General features: G+C 43.5%; 1 protein-coding gene across 6 annotated transcripts in view; it reads left to right on the top strand.

Moving 5' to 3' along the window:
• mtus1a (microtubule associated tumor suppressor 1a) overlaps nt 1-20,168 on the top strand; it is a 60,149-nt gene that overhangs the window by 20,506 nt on the left and 19,475 nt on the right. For all 6 annotated transcript variants that reach the window (XM_046323628.1, XM_046323629.1, XM_046323626.1 and 3 more), the window contains one exon: nt 9,244-9,497. In XM_046323628.1, coding sequence (XP_046179584.1) covers nt 9,244-9,497 — 254 coding nt within the window. The remainder of the gene's footprint in view (nt 1-9,243; nt 9,498-20,168) is intronic.

The raw sequence follows: 20,168 nt of genomic DNA, 5'->3' as shown, positions 1-20,168 counted from the left end.
GTGCAGAATCGTCTAGAATATCATTGTATGCTGTAGAGTTAAGATTTCCCTTCTCTGGAACTAAGGGGCCTAGCCAGAATCATGAAAAACAGCCCCAGACCATTATTCCTCCTCCACCAAACTTCACAGTTGGCACTGCATTTGGGCAGGTAGCACTCTCATGGCATCAGCCAAAGCCAGACTCATCGGACTGCCAGAAGGTGACGCGTGATTCATCACTCCAGAGAACACGTTTCCACTGCTCCATAGTCTAATGGCCGTGCGCTTTACACCACTCCAGCCGCCACATTGCACATGGTGATTTTAGGCTTGTGTGCTTCTGCTCAGCCATGGAAACGCATTTCATGAAGTGAGTTTTGCAATCGAGGACAGACTATTTTTACGCTCTGCATGCTTCAGTACTCTGTGGTCCCGTTCTATGAGCTGTGTGGCCTACCACTTCGCGGCTGAGCCATTGTTGCTCCTAGACGTTTCCACATCACAATAACAGCACTTACAGTTAACTTAATTTGATGAGCTGACTTGTTGGAATGGTGGCATCCTATGACTGTCACGTTCAAAGTCACTGAGCGCTTCAGTAAGGCCATTCTACAGCCAATGTTTGTCTATGGAGATTGCATGGCGGTGTGGTCAATTTTATACTCCTGTCAGCAACGTGTGTTGGTGAAATAGCCAAATCCAGTCATTTGAAGGGGTGTCCACATACTTTTGTATATGCAGTGCCTTCGGAAAGTATTCAGAACCCACATTTTGTTAGGTTACAGCCTTATTCTAAAATGTATTTCCCCCCTCAATCTATACACAATATTCCATAATGACAAAGCAAAAACAATTTCATCCTCGAGTCTTCTTTGGTATGACACTACAAGTGTGGCACACCTGTATTTGGGCAGTTTCTGCCAATATCTGCAGATCCTCTCAAGCTCTGTCAGGTTGGATGGGGAGCGTTGCTGCAAAGCTATTTTCGGATCTCTCCAGAGATTTTAGATCGGTTTCAAGTCCCGGGCTCTGGCTGGGCCACTCAAGGACATTCAGAGACTTTTCTCAAAGCCACTCCTGCGTCGTCTTGGCTGTGTGCTTAGGGTTGTTGTCCTGTTTCAAGGTGACCCTTCACCCCAGTCTAAACCTGCTCCAGAGCACTCAGGACCTTTCTTCAAGGATTGCTCTGTTAATCTTTCCCTCGATCCTGACTTGTCTCCCAGTCCCTGCCACTGAAAAACATCCCTACAGCATGCTGCCACCACCATTCTTCACTGTAGGGATGGTGCCAGGTTTCAACCAGACGCTTGGCATTGTCATCAATAATTGCAATTGTGGTCGTTGTCCGTGGATTATGCTGCCCATACCATAACCCCACTGTCACCACTGGCCACTCTGTTTACAACGTTGAAATCTGTGGGTATCAAAGGTGAGCATTTGCCGACCGAAGTCTGTTATAACGCCAAACTGAAGTCTGTTGTGTGTGTGTGTGTGTGTGTGTTATGACGCCAAACTGAAGTCAGGTCAAGGATGGTGAGGATGATGAGCTTCCCTGAGATGGTTTCTGACAGTTTGTGCAGAAATTCTTTGGATATGCAGAAGCCACAATTTTATCAGCTATCTGGGTGGCTGGTCTCAGATGATCCCACTGGTGAAGAAACTGGATGTGGAGGTCCTGGGTTGTGTGGTTACATGTGGTTGTGAGGTTGGTTGGACGTAGTGTCAAATTCTCTAAAACGGTTTATGGTAGAGAAATGTAACATTAAATTGTCAGGCAACAGCTCTGGTGGACATTCCTGCAGTCAATATGGGGCGGCAGGTTAGCCTAGTGGTTAGAGAGTTGGACGAGTAACTGAAAGGTTGCAAGTTCAAATCCCTGAGCTGACACGGTACAAATCTGTCGTTCTGCCCCTGAACAGGCAGTTAACCCACTGTTCCTAGGCCGTCATTGAAAATAAGAATTTGTTCTTAACTGACTTGTCTAGTTAAATAAAGGTTTAAAAAAATAAGTCGGAATTTTACATACACCTTAGCCAAATACATTTAAATTCAATGTTTCACAATTCCTGACATTTAATCCTAGTAAAAAAAATCCCTGTCTTAGGTCAGTTAGGATCACCACTTTATTTTAAGAATGTGAAATGTCAGAATAATTGTAGAGAATAATTTATTTCAGCTTTTATTTCTTTCATCACATTCCCAGTGGGTCAGAAGCTTACATACACTCAATTAGTATTTGGTAGCATTGCCTTTAAATTGTTTAACTTGGGTCAAACATTCCGGGTAGCCTTCCACAAGCTCCCCATAATAAGTTGGGTGAAGTTTGGCCCATTCCTCCTGACAGAGCTGGTGTAACTGAGTCAGGTTTGTAGGCCTCCTTGCTCACACACGCTTTTTCAGTTCTGCCTACAAATCTTCTATAGGATCGAGATGAGGGCTTTGTGATGGCCACTCCAATACCTTGACTTTGTTGTCCTTAAGCCATTTTGCCACAACTTTGGAAGTATGCTTGGGATCATTGTCCAATTGGAAGACCCATTTGCAACCAAGCTTTAACTTCCTGACTGATGTCTTAAGATGTTGCTTCAATATATCCACAATTTTCCTACCTCATGATGCCATCTATTTTGTGAAGTGCACCAGCCCTCCTGCAACAAAGCACCCCCACAACATGATGCTGCCGCCCCTGTGCTTCACGGTTGGGATGGTGTTCTTTGGCTTGCAAGCATCCCCCTTTTTCCTCCAAACATAACGATGGTCATTATGGCCAAACGGTTCTATTTTTGTTTCATCAGACCAGAGGGCATTTCTCCAAAAAGTACTATCTTTGTCCCCATGTGCAGTTGCAAGCCATAGTCTGCCTTTTTTATTGCGGTTTCGGAGCGGTGGCTTCTTCCTTGCTGAGCGGGCTTTCAGGTTATGTTGATTTAGGACTCGTTTTACTGTGGATATAGATACTTTTGTACCTGTGACCTCCAGCATCTTCATAAGGTCCTTTGCTGTTGTTTTGGGATGAATTCTCACTTCACACCAAAGTACGTTCATCTCTAGGAGACAGAACGCGTCTCCTTCCTGAGCGGTATGATGCCTGCGTGGTCCCATGGTGCTTATACTTGTGTACTATTGTTTGTACAGATGACCCTGTTTAAAGGCACAGTCAATTTAGTGTATGTGAACTTCTGACCCACGGGAATTATGATAGTGATTTATAAATTAAATCTGGCTGTAAACAATTGTTGGAAAAATTACTTGTTTCATGCACAAAGTAGATGTCCTAACTGACTTGCCAAAACTATAGTTTGTTAACAAGAAATTTGGGGAGAGGTTGAAAAACTAGTTTTAATGACTCCAACCTAAGTGTATGTAAACTTCCGACTTCAACTGTATGTGGTGTTGTGTGACAAAATCGCACATTTTAGTGGCCTTTTATTGTTCCCAGCACAATGTGCACCTGTGTAATGATCATGTTTCTCGATATTCCTCTCCTCTCATGTGGATGGATTCTTTTGGCAAAGTAGAAATGATCACTAACAGGGATGTAAACAAATGTGTGTGCACAACATTTGAGAGAAATGTTTTTTGTGCGAATGGAACATTTCTTAGATATTTTATTCCAGCTCATGAAACAGAGGACCAACACTTTACATGTTGCATTTATATTTTTGTTCAGCGTAAATAAAATGAGTATTCCGATTCGATGGTTTGGTGTCATTTGGCATGTCAACTAATGAGAAGGACGGGTACAGTAGACATTTTTGTGACTGGGTAGGAACCAAAATGTTGGTCAGCGTTTCCCTGGGGGACCCTTATTAGGTTTGAATGTTACATTCATGGTGTAAAAAAATAAAATCCGTATTGCACATGTCAATATTACAATTATTATTTAAAATGGGATTAATTGTGCAGCCCTACAATAGTCTACTTAACCCTCTGACATGATGAAAAACCATTTAAAGGTTACTTCTCTTACCTAGATGTCACTACGGTCTATGTAATCTGGGTCATTTTTTTCTCTCCGTTCAATAGATGACATATTTCAGCTGGAGAATGAATTAGCCGTGCTGGCATGACCCCTGACAAAGAGATGGCAAAATAAACCCTATCTGCTTTCTAACCCCCTGAACAACATGTCAGCAGAATGAATGCTCCACACCTGATCCCACTGAAGGACTAGAACACACCTGCTTGGTCAACAGCACATATCGGAGCTGAATTGGTGTCGTGGAATTGGCTTAATTCTGTGTTACGCTGCGTCGTAGAGTAAATGAAGGATACAAAGTATATTGAAAGCAGGTGCTTCTATACAGGTGTGGTTCTGAATTAAGCAATTCAAATCCCATCATGCTTAGAGCTGTGTATTTTGGCCATTATTTTTTCAACCTTGGCTGTTGGATGACAGTTCCCCCATCCACAGGGTGTGAGTGGTCACTCAATGGTTTGATGAGCAGGAAAACAATGTAAACTATATGCCATGGCAGTCTCAGTCACCAGATATCTACCCAATTGAACACTTATGGGAGATTCTGGAATGATTCTGGAATTTCTTGTGGAACAATGGTGTCTCATCCCTCCAATAGAGTTCCAGACTCTTGTACAATCTTTATTTGGACAGGTAACTGCCCTATTAAAACACTTTATGTTGATGTTTATTTTATTTGGGCAGTTACCTGTATTTCAATGTTTTCCCCTGTAACAGTCAGTACCAAGTTATTCATTTGAAAGGGTGGGAAAATAATCTTGAATAACATGGCCTGAGTTAGTTTCTGAATTTAAGTGCCTTTTGGAGAAGGGATTGTTCAGAATCAATAGCGTTTCACTTAGCACGTTTACTGGTATTATTCCATCACCCCACAGCTGTACAATAATGTTATTGTGGTCAGTCTCTCATCATGCACTGTGCTATGGTGTGCCATCCCCTAGTGGCACCAGCAAACCCTTCACTCTATGGTGTCAGTGGGAACAGAATAGCTACAGAGCTAGGAGAAAGAGTGAGTTACAATTTCCATGTTATGTCATCCTCTCCTTATCTGGACACTTGGTCAAAATAGTTGAAGGTGCTCTCTTGCCATGGGAGACACTAGTTGGATGGCAACAAGCACCTGTTTTGTGGTTGTCACTAAATCCTGCCTTTTTCTAGAATTTCTCATAAAATCTGAATTTTAAACCTAACCTTAACCATACTACTAACCTTATGCCTAACCTTAAATTAAGAACAAAAAGCAAATGTTTGAATGTTTACAATATAGACCATTTTTCTTTTGTGCTGTGGTAACTAGTGACAACCCTGCTTTTTCTAGACTCTAGAGAGCATGGCCAGCTGCCTCTTGGGACTGTTTCAAGTAATACAGGTAACAGAGATTAACATGAATTATTGGAACACTCTGGTTCTGTTTCATAATGTCCATTTTTACCCCAGGACTCACTCCCTAAAGAGGGAATGAAATTCCATGACATCATAAAAGTTCCTGATCCAATCTCCCAAGTGGATATGTGGCTATATTAGGGCAGTCAAACTGTTTTGAAGAAAGCTTAAGAAATTGTCAATCTCAATTCGTGAACTGATTAGAAACTATGATCTTTACATATTTTCCTTAATACATATAATGATTCAACATGTCAGTTTACTCCGAATTGAGACCTACATAGTATCCACAGCAGTATTTCCAATGCCTGCCTATCATATTGTGTGTGGGCAGGGCTATGCTGCATGTATGTGTGTTTCAGGGCAGGTCTTGGCTGCTGCTGCAGTGTTGCATAAGGAATCCCCACAGAGTCCAGAGATCTCTGACATCACCAGCAGAGGGCGCCAGACAACACGGAACAGCCCTCCCCTCAATACCACACAGCCCTCCCCTCAATTACCAGCGTGGTTCTGGTCAAGCTAACAGCTGGCTTCCAGTCTAGACTAAATGGTTGTGCAAGATTTATGAATGCTACTTCATTTACATGTGAGCTATTATATGCTAACTATAGTCTCAATTAGAGTGCTTTGCTACTTTATTTTATTAATAGAATTATTAGCAATTGTTTCAGTCAGCAAAATACTATTATCAGGAAGTGGTAATCAAAACATGGACATTTCTGAAACAACAACTCCAGTTTTGGATCCATTAACTTGTACTTCCAGTTAAAACCTTGGAAAGAAAGTGAACCAAAACACACTTCAGCCTAGCTTAACCAAAAAGGTGAATCCGTTGTTGGACTGAGGGTCTTGAGACAATCCAAACAACATTCCTTACCCCAGGACACTTCAATGTTTGACAATACAGGAGAATACAGGAAAGGGAGCACTGTGTCTGCATTGATCTGTTTATTGACGAGACAAACACAACATTCCGATCAATGCAGACACCGTACTCCTTTTCCTGTTTCCTGGATAGTCAACTGTGGAAGTGTCCTGGGGTAAGGAATGTTTGGAGTCTAAACCCTTATTCCTCTCTCGTTTAGGGGGAAAAAAGCAACAACAACAAAAACATTTGGAAGGCAAATGACCCTCTGTTACCGTTGAACCTGAATTATTTAATTTGACCTTTATTTAACCAGGCAAGTCAGTTGAGAAAATTCTTATTTTCAATGACTGCCTAGGAACAGTGGGTTAACTGCCTGTTCAGGGGCAGAACGACAGATTTGTACCTTGTCAGCTCGGGGGTTTGAACTTGCAACCTTCCGGTTACTAGTCCAACGCTCTAACCACTAGGCTACCCTCATTCAAGGGTTTTTCATTTATTTTTCATATTTTCTACATAGTAGAATAATACTGAAAACATCCAAACTAAAATAACCCATTTTGGACTCCAGACCAAAGGACAAATTTCCACCGGTCTAATGTCACATTACTCGTGTTTTTTGGCCCAAGCAAGTCTCTTCTTATTGGTGTCCTTTAGTAGTGGTTTCTTTGCAGCAATTCAACCATAAAGGCCTGACTCAGTCTCCTCTGCACAGTTGATGTTGAGATGTGTCTGCTACTTGAACTCTTTGAAGCATTTATTTGGGTTGCAATTTCTGAGTCTGGTAACTCTAATGAACTTATCATCTGCAGCAGAGGTAGCTCTGGGTCTTCCTTTCCTGTGGCGGTCCTTATGAGAGCCAGTTTCATCATAGCCCTTGATGGTTTTTGCAACTACACTTGAAGAAACTCAAAGTACTTCATTTTACGTATCGACTGACCTTCATGTCTTAAAGTAATGATGGACTGTTGTTTCCCTTTGCTTATTTGAGCTGTTCTTGCCATAATATGGACTAGCTCTTTTACCAAATAGGGTTATCTTCTGTATACCACCCATACATTGTCACTACACAACTGATTGGCACAAATGCATTAAGAATGAATGAAATTCCACAAATGAGCTTTTTAAGAAGGCACACCTGTTAATTGAAATGCATTCCAGGCGACTACATCATGAAGTTGGTTGAGAGAATTCCAAGTATGCAACGCGGTCATCAACGCAAAGGGTGGCTATTTGAAGAATCAAATCTAAAATATATTTGGATTTGTTTAACACTTTTTGTTGTTGTTGGTTACTACATGATTCCATGTGTGTTATTTCATAGTGTTGATGCCTTCACTATTATTCTACAATGTAGAATATAGTAAAAACAAAAAAAACCTTGAATCTAGGTGTTCTAAACCTTTTGACCGGTAGTGTTTGTTCATACGGGGTCCCGTGTGGCTCCATTGCTAGAGCATGGTCCTTGCAACGCCAGGTTTGTGGGTATGATTCCCACGGGGGACCAGTATGAAAAATGTATGCACTCACTACTGTAAGTCGCTCTGGGTAAGAGTCTGCTAAATGACAATGTAAATATATGGATGTTATGATGGGGCTTGAAAGCTGTATCCTTTCCTTTCATTAATACATACTACTGTATATCTGACTAACCTGACCGTCAGGGTCCTTTTGAAATGAAGCCTCTACTGTCGTGATGTGGTTGGATGCTGCCATCCCTGGCACTCTAAATTTAACCAGAGTATTTTCCCCCTGTATGTTAATCTATGGGCTACTGGGTAAATATAGTATGTCTGTAAAGGGATATTCATGTTTAAAGCGTCACGCATAAGTGTATGTAGGATGTAGACGGTTAATTTCTCTGAGTGGAGTTTGTCATCGATATAACTCTACAGTACTCCATATACTCACCAGTCCCATTCAAAAACAGAACACACCATCACACACCATCACATTTGTTTTAATTAGGGAGGCCGGTTGTCATCCTAAATCTAGTCCCAGGGTTATGTGACTGGAAGTGTCCCCAGACGGCATTGGTACAATCTTTCCCTCATTAAAGCTGGTATTCCTGTTATGTCGAAGCCTGTCCTCACTGTCCCATTAGATACTTCCCACAACCGAACGAGGCAAGCAGCACCTAGTGCTTTGCAGCCAGCCAGCCAGCCAGCCAGCCGCAGGTGTCCAATACCAATGATAAGTTCTCAAACCCCAACTAACGCATCCGCATGATTTTTCTTTTACCTCATGACAACACTTTCAGTAACAAGCCTGTATCTTTAGTCTCCTTTATCTTCTAATAAGCTATGGCAGGGCGAACAGCCTTCTTTCTGTTCATTAGTTGGATCCATGCGGTTATTATGCAGAGGGGTGTTATATTTATAAAGCTCATGTAAATCAAAACCACTGGCACGGCCCTGCTAAAATAAGCGGGCTCCGGTGACTACTGCGTCCGTCCAGAGAGCAGAGCAGGAGGAAGATTGAATCAGGAGATGGAGATGTAATCTCATTCGGGGGATCCATTATACTGTGTGGTGGGGCTGGAGGAGTGGAGCATCTTTCTCTGGGAAATAATGGCTCTGTGAATCATCTTTCTGCTGCTAAGGCCTCCCTGGACAGGACCGTGCCACTGTCCTCTACTCCTTCTTTACTGGACAGACAGCCAACCTGTATGAGCTGGGCGAGTGTTACTGCACGTCGGTCTGTTTCTCTCTGGAGGCTGGAGCTAGACTGGTAGTAGTCTCTGTCTGTCTTTCTCTGGAGGCTGGAGCTAGACTGGTAGTAGTCTCGGTCTGTCTTTCTCTGGAGGCTGGAACTAGACTGGTAGTAGTCTCGGTCTGTCTTTCTCTGGAGGCTGGAACTAGACTGGTAGTAGTCTTGGTCTGTCTTTCTCTGGAGGCTGGAGCTAGACTGGTAGTAGTCTCAGGCTGGAGTTTGGTGCTACTGTAGCTCGTCATCTACCCAGCCACAGGGATCATGGAGGGGGGAATGATGATGCTGAATGTTGTAACAACGCTGAATGGTGGATGTTCTCTTGTAGTGGACAAGAACAGACCGAGGGCGACACCACGGAGCCACCCACAGCCTCAACATCAGTCACCAGCGCCACTGCCGCCCCAGAGGGATGGGCATCCAGACCTGGTGCTGGCGGAGGGCAGGGCGGGGGACATGGAGAGCTACCGGGCACCGTGTGAGAGGAAGAACCAGAGCCTCCATCAGCTCCAGGGACTCCTGGCTGCAAGTAACTGCAAATTTGAGGCCATTGTGGTGGTGCTGCAGCAGACCCTGGCAGAGGTAGGAAGCATACCTTTTTTCTTGAATGTTTCTGTATGGATGTCTTAACCATACACTCAATTCTGGTACAGGTGTTATTGTTGTTTTTTATACTAATAGAATTGAAGACATTGAGAAACTAGTGTAATTTAGGACATTAGATTACATTGGTTCTTAATCATGTTGCTCACGCTGCTTGGCCACAGCTCTTGATCGGTATGAACTGGGTGTGTGAGTGTTCAGCTCACTGTTTCTTTTTGTTTTCGTTCTCATGGTTGAGTGTTATCATTGGAACTAGAGAAATTACATCTTACCGCAGTGTACTACAGATGAGCTTATCCTATCCTTATCCTAACTCTCCTCTCCCTGGCTCACAATACTACCCAGCCCCACCCGCCCACCCAGACCCCCCCACCCAGACACAAGTTATGGTCATACTAGAAGCGTTATTATTATTGTTGTTATTATTTTTATTATTATAATAGATTTTATACAGCACTTCATACAAAATATCATATGAACACATGCTTAGGCTATACAATTGAGTACAGTTTAACAAATATTTGTAGAACTCTTGGCCAAATAGTCTTTTCAGGTCAATACTAATACATAGTATGCTGTGTTTCTTCTACCGTTACAGTATATTTTATTTCACCTTTATTTAACCAGGTAGGCTAGTTGAGAACAAGTTCTCATTTACAACTGCGACCTGGCCAAGATAAAGCATAGCAGTGTGAACAGGCAAGAACACAGAGTTACACATGGAGTAAACAATTAACAAGTCAATAACACAGTGGGGGGAAAAAAGAGGAGCTAAGGCGAATAATTACAATTTAGCAGATTAACACTGGAGTGACAAATGATCAGATGGTCATGTGCAGGTAGAGATGCTGGTGTGCAAAAGAGCAGAAAAGTAAATAAATAAAAACAATATGGGGGATGAGGTAGGTAAGTTGGGTGGGCTATTTACCAATAGACTATGTACAGCTGCAGCGATCGGTTAGCTGCTCAGAAAGCAGATGGTTAAAGTTGGTGAGGGAGATAAAAGTCTCCAACTTCAGAGATTTTTGCAATTCGTTCCAGTCACAGGCGGCAGAGAACTGGAAGGAAAGGCGGCCAAATGAGGTTTTGGCTTTAGGGAGGATCAGTGAGATACACCTGCTGGAGTGCGTGCTACGGGTGGGTGTTGCCATCGTGACCAGTGAACTGAGATAAGGCGGAGCTTTACCTAGCATGGACTTGTAGATGACCTGGAGCCAGTCGGTCTGGCGACGAATATGTAGGGAGGGCCAGCCGTCTAGAGCATACAGGTCGCAGTGGTGGGTGGTATATGGTGCTTTAGTAACAAAATGGATGGCACTGTGATAAACTGCATCCAGTTTGCTGAGTAGTCGAGGTCGAGGATTGGTAGGATAGTCAGTTTTACTAGGGTAAGTTTGGCGGCGTGAGTGAAGGAGGCTTTGTTGCGAAATAGAAAGCCGACTCTAGATTTGATTTTAGATTGGAGATGTTTGATATGTGTCTGGAAGGAGAGTTTACAGTCTAGAGAAAAACCGAGGCTACTGAGTCTGCCAATAAGAATATGGTGATTGACAGAGTCGAAAGCCTTGGCCAGGTCGATGAAGACTGCTGCACAGTACTGTCTTCTATCGATGGCGGTTATGATGTCGTTTAGTACCTGAGGTGCACCTGTGACCGGCTCGGAAACCAGATTGCACAGCGGAGAAGGTACGGTGGGATTTGAGATGGTCAGTGATCTGTTTGTTGACTTGGCTTTCGAAGACCTTAGATAGGCAGGGCAGGATGGATATAGGTCTGTAACAGTTTGGGTCCAGGGTGTCTCCCCCTTTGAAGAGGGAGATGACCGCGGCAGCTTTCCAATCCTTGGGGATCTCAGACTATATGAGAGGTTGAACAGGCTGGTAATAGGGGTTGCGACAATGGCGGCGGATAGTTTCAGAAATAGAGGGTCCAGATTGTCAAGCCCAGCTGATTTGTACGGGTCCAGGTTTTGCAGCTCTTTCAGAACATCTGCTATCTGGATTTGGGTAAAGGAGAAGCTGGGGAGGCTTGGGTGGGTAGCTGCAAGGGGGGGGCGTGGAGCTGTTGGCCGAGGTTGGAGTAGCCAGGAGGAAGGCATAGCCAGCCGTTGAGAAATACTTGTTGAAGTTTTCGATTATCATGGATTTATCGGAGATGACTGTGTTACCTAGCCTCAGTGCAGTGGGCAGCTGGGAGGAGGTGCTCTTGTTCTCCATGGACTTCAGTGTCCCAGAACTTTTTGGAGTTAGAGCTACAGGATGCAAATTTCTGCTTGAAAAAGCTGGCCTTTGCTTTCCTGACTGCGTATATTGGTTCCTGACTTCCCTGAACAGTTGCATATCGCAGGGACTATTCGCTGCTATTGCAGTCCGCCACAGGATGTTTTTGTGCTGGTCGAGGGCAGTCAGGTCTGGCGTGAACCAAGGACTATATCTGTTCTTAGTTCTGCATTTTTTGAATGGAGCATGCTTATGCAAGATGGTGAGGAAGTTACTTTTAAAGAATGACCAGGCATCCTCAACTGACGGGATTAGGTCAATACCCTTCCAGGATACCCGGGCCAGGTCAATTAGAAAGGCCTGCTCGCAGAAGTGTTTTAGGGAGCGTTTGACAGTGATTAAGGGTGGTCGTTTGACTGCGGACTCATAGCGATGAGGCAGTGATCGCTGAGATCCTGATTGAAGACAGCGGAGGTGTATTTGGAGGGCCAGTTGGTCAGGATGATGTCTATGAGGGTGCCCTTGTTTACAGATTTAGGGTTGTACCTGGTGGGTTCCTTGATGATTTGTGTAAGATTGAGGGCATCAATCTTAGATTGTAGGATGGCCGGGGTGTTAAGCATATCCCAGTTTAGGTCACCTAACAGAACAAACTCTGAAGCTAGATGGGGGGTGATCAATTCACAAATGGTGTCCAGGGCACAGCTGGGAGCTGAGGGGGGTCGGTAGCAGGCGGCAACAGACTTATTTCTGGAGAGATTCATTTTTTAAATTAGAAGTTCGAACTGTTTGGGTCTGGACCTGGAAAGTTTGACATTACTTTGCAGGCTATCTCTGCAGTAGACTGCAACTCCTCCCCCTTTTGCAGTTCTATCTTGACGGAAAATGTTATAGTTGGGTATGGAAATCTCAGAATTTTTGGTGGCCTTCCTAAGCCAGGAATTCAGACACGGCAAGGACATCAGGGTTGGCTGAGTGTGCTAAAGCAGTGAGTTAAACAAACTTAGGGAGGAGGCTTCTGATGTTGACATGCATGAAACCAAGGCTTTTTCGGTCACAGAAGTCAACCAATGAGGGTGCCTGGGGACAAGCAGGGCCTGGGTTTACCTCCACATCACCCGTGGAACAGAGGAGTCGTCGTATGAGGGTGCGGCTAAAGGCAATCAAAACTGGTCGCCTATGAGCAGATTTCTGGGCGTGGTAGAGTATATTCAGGGCATAATGCGCAGACATGGGTATGGTGGGGTGCGGGTATAGCGGAGGTAAGCCCAGGTACTGGGTGATGATAAGAGGTTGTATCTCTGGACATGCTGGTTGTAATGAATGTGAATGCACCAATTTGTAAGTCGCTCTGGATAAGAGCGTCTGCTAGATGACTTAAATGTAAATGTAATGGGTGAGATCACCGTATGTGTGGGAGGTGGGACAAAGGAGGTATCAGAGGTGTGAGGAGTGGAACTTGGGGCTCCATTGTGAACTAAAACAATGTTAACTAACCTGAACAACAGTATACAAGGCATATTGACATTTGAGAGAGACATACAGCGAGGCATAAAGTAATCTCAGGTGTTAATTGGGAGACTAGCTAAAACAACAGGTGAGACAACAGCTAATCAGCTAACACAACAACAGCAGGTAAAATGGCGATGACTAGGCAGAGAGGGTCGGATTAACGACACACAGAGCCGGAGTTCGCGGCTGGGCCAGATAAAACATAAATAAACAGAATGGAGGACCGAGATTAATGGACAGTCAAGCAGTCATCAGCTATGTAGCCAAGTGATCATAGTGTCCAGAGGGCAGCAGTAGATGGAACAGGGAAGCCGCCACTACGCTAGCGACACAGCGTTTAAAGTTAGTAGCAAGGGGCTAGGAGGAGCGTCCGCTCCAACGGTATACTGGGTGATGTCATTGGCATGTTTTTTTAGATTTCCAGTCCGTCTCCATAAACAGTATAAAAACAGCCACTATCAGACCCTGCTGGGATACATAGCTTCATTATATATGCAAAAGTATGTGGACACCCATTCAAATGAGTAGATTTGGCTATTTAAGCCACACCTGTTGCTGACGGGTGTATAAAATCGAGCACACAGCCATGCAATCTCAATAGAGAAACATTGGCAGTAGAATGGCCTTGCTGAAGAGCTCAGTGACATTTAACGTGGCACTGTCATAATATACCACATTTCCAACAAGTCAGTTTGTCAAATTTCAGCCCTGCTAGAGCTACCCCGGTCAACTAGGAGCAACGGCTCAGCTGTGGAATTGGTAGGCCACACAAGCTCACAAAACAGAACTGCCGAGTGCTGCAAGGCATAGCCTGTAAAAAACGTCTCTCGGTTTGCAACATTCACTACCGAGTTCCAAACTGCTTCTGGAAGCAACGTCAGCACAAGGACTGTTCGAGAGCTTCATAAAATAGGTTTCCAATGACCGAGCAGGCTCACACAAGCCTAAGATCACCATGCACAATGCCAAGTGTCGGCTGGAGTGGTGTAAAGCTCACCGCCATTGGACTCTTGAGCAGTGGAAACTCATTCTCTGGAGTGATAAATGACGCTTCACCATCTGGCAAGTCCGATGGATGAATCTGGGGTTGGCGGATGCCAGGAGAGTGCTTCGTGCACAAATGCATAGTGCCAACTGTAAGGTTTGGTGGAGGAGGAATAATGGTCTGTGGCTGTTTTTCATGATTCAGGCTAGGTTCCATTGAAGGCAAATCTTAACGCTACAGCATACAATGACATCCTAGACGATTCTGCACTTCCAACTTTGTGGCAACAGTTTGGGGAAGGCCCTTTCCTTTTCAGCATAATGCCCCCGTGCACAAAGCGAGGTCCATACAGAAATGGTTTGTTGAGATTGGTTTGGAAGAACTTAACTGGCCTACACACAGAGCCATTACCTCAACCCCGTCCTGTAGCTCAGAGCATTACGCCTCAACCACCCATACGTAGAATGTATGCACACATGACTGTAAGTCGCTTTGGATAAAAGCGTCTGCTAAATGGCATATATTATTATTATTATAAACACCTTTGGGTTGAATTGGAACGCCGACTGTAAGCCAGGCCTAATCACCCAACATCAGTGCCCAGACTTCACTAATGTTCTTGTGGCTGAATGGAAGCAAGTCCCCTCAGCAATGTTCCAACATCTAGTGGAAAGCCTTCCTAGAAGAGTGGAGGCTGTTATAGCAGCAAAGGGGGGACCAACTACATATTAATGCCAATGATTTTGGAATGAGATGTTTGACGAGCAGGTTTCCACATACTTTTAGTCATGTAGTGCATTTCACTTAACCTTGGCCAGATTAGTGCAAACTAACTTTAGATTTGGCCTTGCTGATATGCTTCATAAAATGTTTGTACTAGTGCGTTGAAGTTTTTAAAATATTGAAAAATGAAAAGATTTAAAGTCCTCTATACATTTATCTTATCATGCGTGCGCACACACACTCAACAACAACAGTGTATAAAGTGACAAGCTTCCTCAGGAGAGGACTGACCATTTGCTCTCAGCACTGTCATGTGACCTTTCAAGGCTTTCATCTTTACACTATCATTTATACTACCATATTATTTGACCTTTCACCTATACATTTCCATGTTAGATAGACTAGGACCATAGTCTACAGTATTAGATAAAGGCAGTAGTTCACGAGAGTTACAGGTATGTGTCCTTAAATGCACTCATTTCCCTCTATAGTCCACTACTACTATAGTGTAGTGCACTATAAAGGGAATAGGGTACCATTTGAGAGGCTACCACAGATCCTTTTGAGGAAATAGCTGACTTGCCAAAGCCCCTTGCCTCCAAATGCACGTGTTTTTCTTTCCCCTTCATTATCTCTGCTGCCTGGTTAAGGTCTTAAACACTGGGTGACTGCTGTTTCTCAGTGATGATGACAGTAATTATCAGCCTGCTGAGGTTGAGACTTCCGCTCTCCCCTCTTCATCAATAACAACATAGTTATGACTCGAATGTCATTCACTGTCCATGAGAAACTGCACTTTTTAAAACTTTAAAATTGATTTGACCTTTATTTTACTAGGCAAGTCAGTTAAGAACAAATTCTTATTTTCAATGATTGCCTAGGAACAGTGGGTTAACTGCCTGTTCAGGGGCAGAACGACAGATTCGTACCTTGTCAGCTCAGGGATTCGAACTTGCAACCTTCCGGTTACTAGTCCAACGCTCTAACCACTAGGCTACCCTGCCGCCCCGGCCTAGCCGCCACTGAGACTGATCCTGGTACAGAGATTATTTGTAATTGTCACTTCCAAATGAGTTGTTATTCATTAGCAGTCTTTCTTCACAGAGAAGGGAATATCAGTTCCATGGACCTGTCTCTGCTTCTGGCTGTTGATACAGTGAGGTAGATGTCATGGCTGTGTCTCAAATGGCACCCTATTCCCGCCTGCATAGTGCTCTTCCCTATGGGCCCTGGTAAAAAGTATTGCACTATCTTAGGGAATAGGGTGCTCCAATCGGGACTCACCCCATGTCTGTTAGGCCTTTCTCCCGGAGGCCCCTTATCTGACATCACTGCCAGTCTGGCCCTGAGCTCAGCTCCTGATACAAACCAGACACTGTGGATGCGTCTGGGTGATCATTTACGGCATCTGTGGGTGCTCATATGCTGTAAGCATTAGTGTAAAGTGGATTGTGGATGCGTGTATTCATGTTCATCTTTCTATAGGACATTAGTGGTGTGTGGTGAATCAACCAGGGGTGTGCTGTCATTGTCAATTTTAGAGACCCTGTTTCTCTTGATTGGCAAAAATGAATCCACCCGTTGGACTTGGGATAAATGTAGCCTACATGCCTGCAATTGTCCAAAGTTGTTTTTCTAGGCAGCAGTAGCCAGTACTGGAGGTGTGTTGACAGATGTTATCCTTTGGGGAACAGTTCTGTTGCTGTGGTAACTTAGAATCCAGAGAGGGAGAGTTTCAACATTTGTGGATGGAGAAATATGGGCTCTGGATAAACTTGCACCATTCTTGTGAAATTATTTTTAGCTGACTCCCCCCCCCACCCCGTTAACTGTTTGAGGGACCATCTCCAGAACCCTGGCAGTACATCTCCAGAACCCTGGCAGTACATCTCCAGAACCCTGGCAGTACATCTCCAGAACATGGCTACATTCCATTTGTTGAAAGTTTAGAATGCATGTGTAGAGTGATTTAGGAAAGGGACAGAGACTGGGAGAGTTGACAGAAGGGCTTTCCTTATCACCAGACTGCTGTCAAAACACTGATGAAATACATAGAGGTTAAATGCTTATTGTTCTGCTTAAGCCCTGTCAGTTAGATGAGCTCCTTGTTCCAAAGATGTCGATGATTTCAAGAGTGACTTTCACACACACACACACACACACACACACACACACACACACACACACACACACACACACACACACACACACTACATTCCGTCTCCGTGGGATCTCCAGTCTCTCTAAAGTTGGACTCGGGTCCTTCTGTTTGGATGGACGGTGGACGGGCTGTGAAAGTGATTATCTGAACCGGCAGAAAAACAGCAGAGTTCCTGGTGTCTGTGATGGTGGTACAGCAGCTGTCTCAGCTCCCTCTGTCCCCCTCTCTGACACAGTGACAATCACTAGCTCCTGCACTCTCATCGGAAGTCAATGGTATCCTCATTAGAGATCTATTGTCAGGTTTCAACAGGTTCAGTATGTGGGTGTTATCAGTATGTCATATTGCCTTATTGAATTATCATTACAAGGACTCAATGGTCCAATGTCACTTTGATCTATTGGGAGTGTATGAATAGGCTGTGGGTGGCACTTGTTCTGTTGGGGAATCAGTCTGTTTCTGAACTCTGTGTACAGTATTGGAATCTGTTAGCCAGTCAATAGGCTAGGAATAGGTTGGGCCTTGCCATGTCTGTGTGAGAATGTCCCAGCTGTTGACTTGATATGGTTACGAGCCACAACCAAACACTGGAAAAGGTGGTGTGTTGTTGAGTTCTGTTTCTTATCACCTGTTTAGCTGATTCCTGCCAGCACTGGACATGGATTACCGTAGTATCTGTAGAAGAAGAGACCGTGGTGGATTCAAAAGTGAATGTTAATTACTGTATGTAAAGGATATTACTATTTAAATAAGGATGTTCGATAATAACCCTCCTTTATTATTGTCCCCCTCTTTCCAGACCTTTCTATGATCATTTGTCTGCCTGCCCTTCCTTACTCTTCCTTTTGTAGCTACAGATCTAGGGTTTTAATTTGAGCCAGTTTGCTACAGCAGGAAAATTATCCTGCAGCAAAAGGATATGTGAATTATTATGTGGACTATAATTAATGGACGGTTTTTTATTTAGGGCAAATCAAGTCTGAATTTTCAAAATAGAAATGACAAACTCTGAAGTCTTTTAAACTCATACACTATAAGTTTGCAAATTCTCAGCAACAAAAGAATAATCAAATTTAGATCCTACATCTGTATGACTTTTTCACATAACATTTCCAGACCATTAGATCTGAATGTGGATTGATTACTGGAGGTTTTATTGAACTCGGAGGGTCATTGTAAACCTTATGTATTGTATAATTATGGTGGAGGTCTGGGAAATGTAGACATTCAGAGACGAGGGTAGCATGTCCTCCAAATGACAGGAAGTGCTCACATACACTGAGTGTACAAAACATTAGGAACACCTTCCTAATATTGAGTCGCACCATATTTTTCCCTCTGAACAGCATAAATTCATCAGGCCATAAGACTACAAGGTGTCAAGCATTCCACAGGGATGCTGGCCCATGTTGACTCCAATGCTTCCCACAATTGCCAAGTTGGCTTGAAGTCCTTTGGGTGGTGGGTACACACAAGAAACTGTTGAGCATGAAAAACCAGCAGCGTTGCAGTTCTTGACACTCAAACCGGTGCACCTGGCACCTACTACCATACCCCGTTCAAAGGCACTTAAATCTTTTGGCACTTAAATAATACCCCGTTCAAAGGCACTTAAATCTTTTAGGCACTTAAATAATACCGCATTCAAAGGTACTAAAGTCTTGCCCATTCACCCTTTGAATGACACACATACACAATCCGTCTCAATTGTCTTGAGGCTTAAAAATCCTTCTTTAACCAGTCTCCTCCCCTTCATCTACACTGTTCTGAAGTGGATTTAACAGGTGACATCAATACGGGATCATAGCTTTCACCTTGTCAATCTGTCATGGAAAGAGCAGGTGCTCATAATGTTTTGTACACTCAGTGTATTTGTTCAATAAAACTGAAAAGGCGTTTGACAAATCAGACCCTCAGTAAGATTACATGTGGGGCCCACCGCAGACAGACAAATAATGATTTGTCTTTATCCTTGAAAATAGGAGATAAAGGCAAATGTATTCATTATCAGCTTTCTGTCATACTGTCCCAATGATGATACTAGTTTATTCATTACCATCCCTCTGTCATGCTGTCCCAATGATGATACTAGTTTGTTCATTACCATCCCTCTGTCATACTGTCCCAATGATGATACTAGTTTATTCATTACATCCCTCTGTCATGCTGTCCCAATGATGATACTAGTTTATTCATTACCATCCCTCTGTCATGCTGTCCCAATGATGATACTAGTTTGTTCATTACCATCCCTCTGTCATACTGTCTCTGTCAATGATGATACTAGTTTATTCATTACCATCCCTCTGTCATACATACTGTCCCAATGATACTAGTTTATTCATTACCAATGATGATGACTAGTTTATTCATTACCATCCCTCTGTCATACTGTCCCAATGATGATACTAGTTTATTCATTACCATCCCTCTGTCATACTGTCCCAATGATGATACTAGTTTATTCATTACCATCCCTCTGTCATAGTGTCCCAATGATGATACTAGTTTATTCATTACCATCCCTCTGTCATGGTGTCCCAATGATGATACTAGTTCATTCATTACCATCCCTCTGTCATGCTGTCCCAATGATGATACTAGTTCATTCATTACCATCTCTCTGTCATGCTGTCCCAATGATGATACTAATTCATGCATTACCATCTCTCTGTCATGCTGTCCCAATGATGATACTAGTTCATTCATTACCATCTCTCTGTCATGCTGTCCCAATGATGATACTAGTTCATTCATTACCATCTCTCTGTCATGCTGTCCCAATGATGATACTAGTTCATTCATTACCATCCCTCTGTCATACTGTCCCAATGATGATACTAGTTCATTCATTACCATCCCTCTGTCATACTGTCCCTGATCCATTCATTACCATCCTCTGTCATGCTGTGATGACTAGTTCATTCATTACCATCCCTCTGTCATGCTGTCCCAATGATGATACTAGTTCATTCATTACCATCCCTCTGTCATACTGTCCCAATGATGATACTAGTTCATTCATTACCATCCCTCTGTCATACTGTCCC

The sequence above is a fragment of the Oncorhynchus gorbuscha genome, linkage group LG23 (assembly GCF_021184085.1).
Source record: "Oncorhynchus gorbuscha isolate QuinsamMale2020 ecotype Even-year linkage group LG23, OgorEven_v1.0, whole genome shotgun sequence".
Lineage (NCBI taxonomy): Eukaryota > Metazoa > Chordata > Actinopteri > Salmoniformes > Salmonidae > Oncorhynchus > Oncorhynchus gorbuscha.
This window is presented reverse-complemented; position numbering and strand designations above follow the sequence as displayed.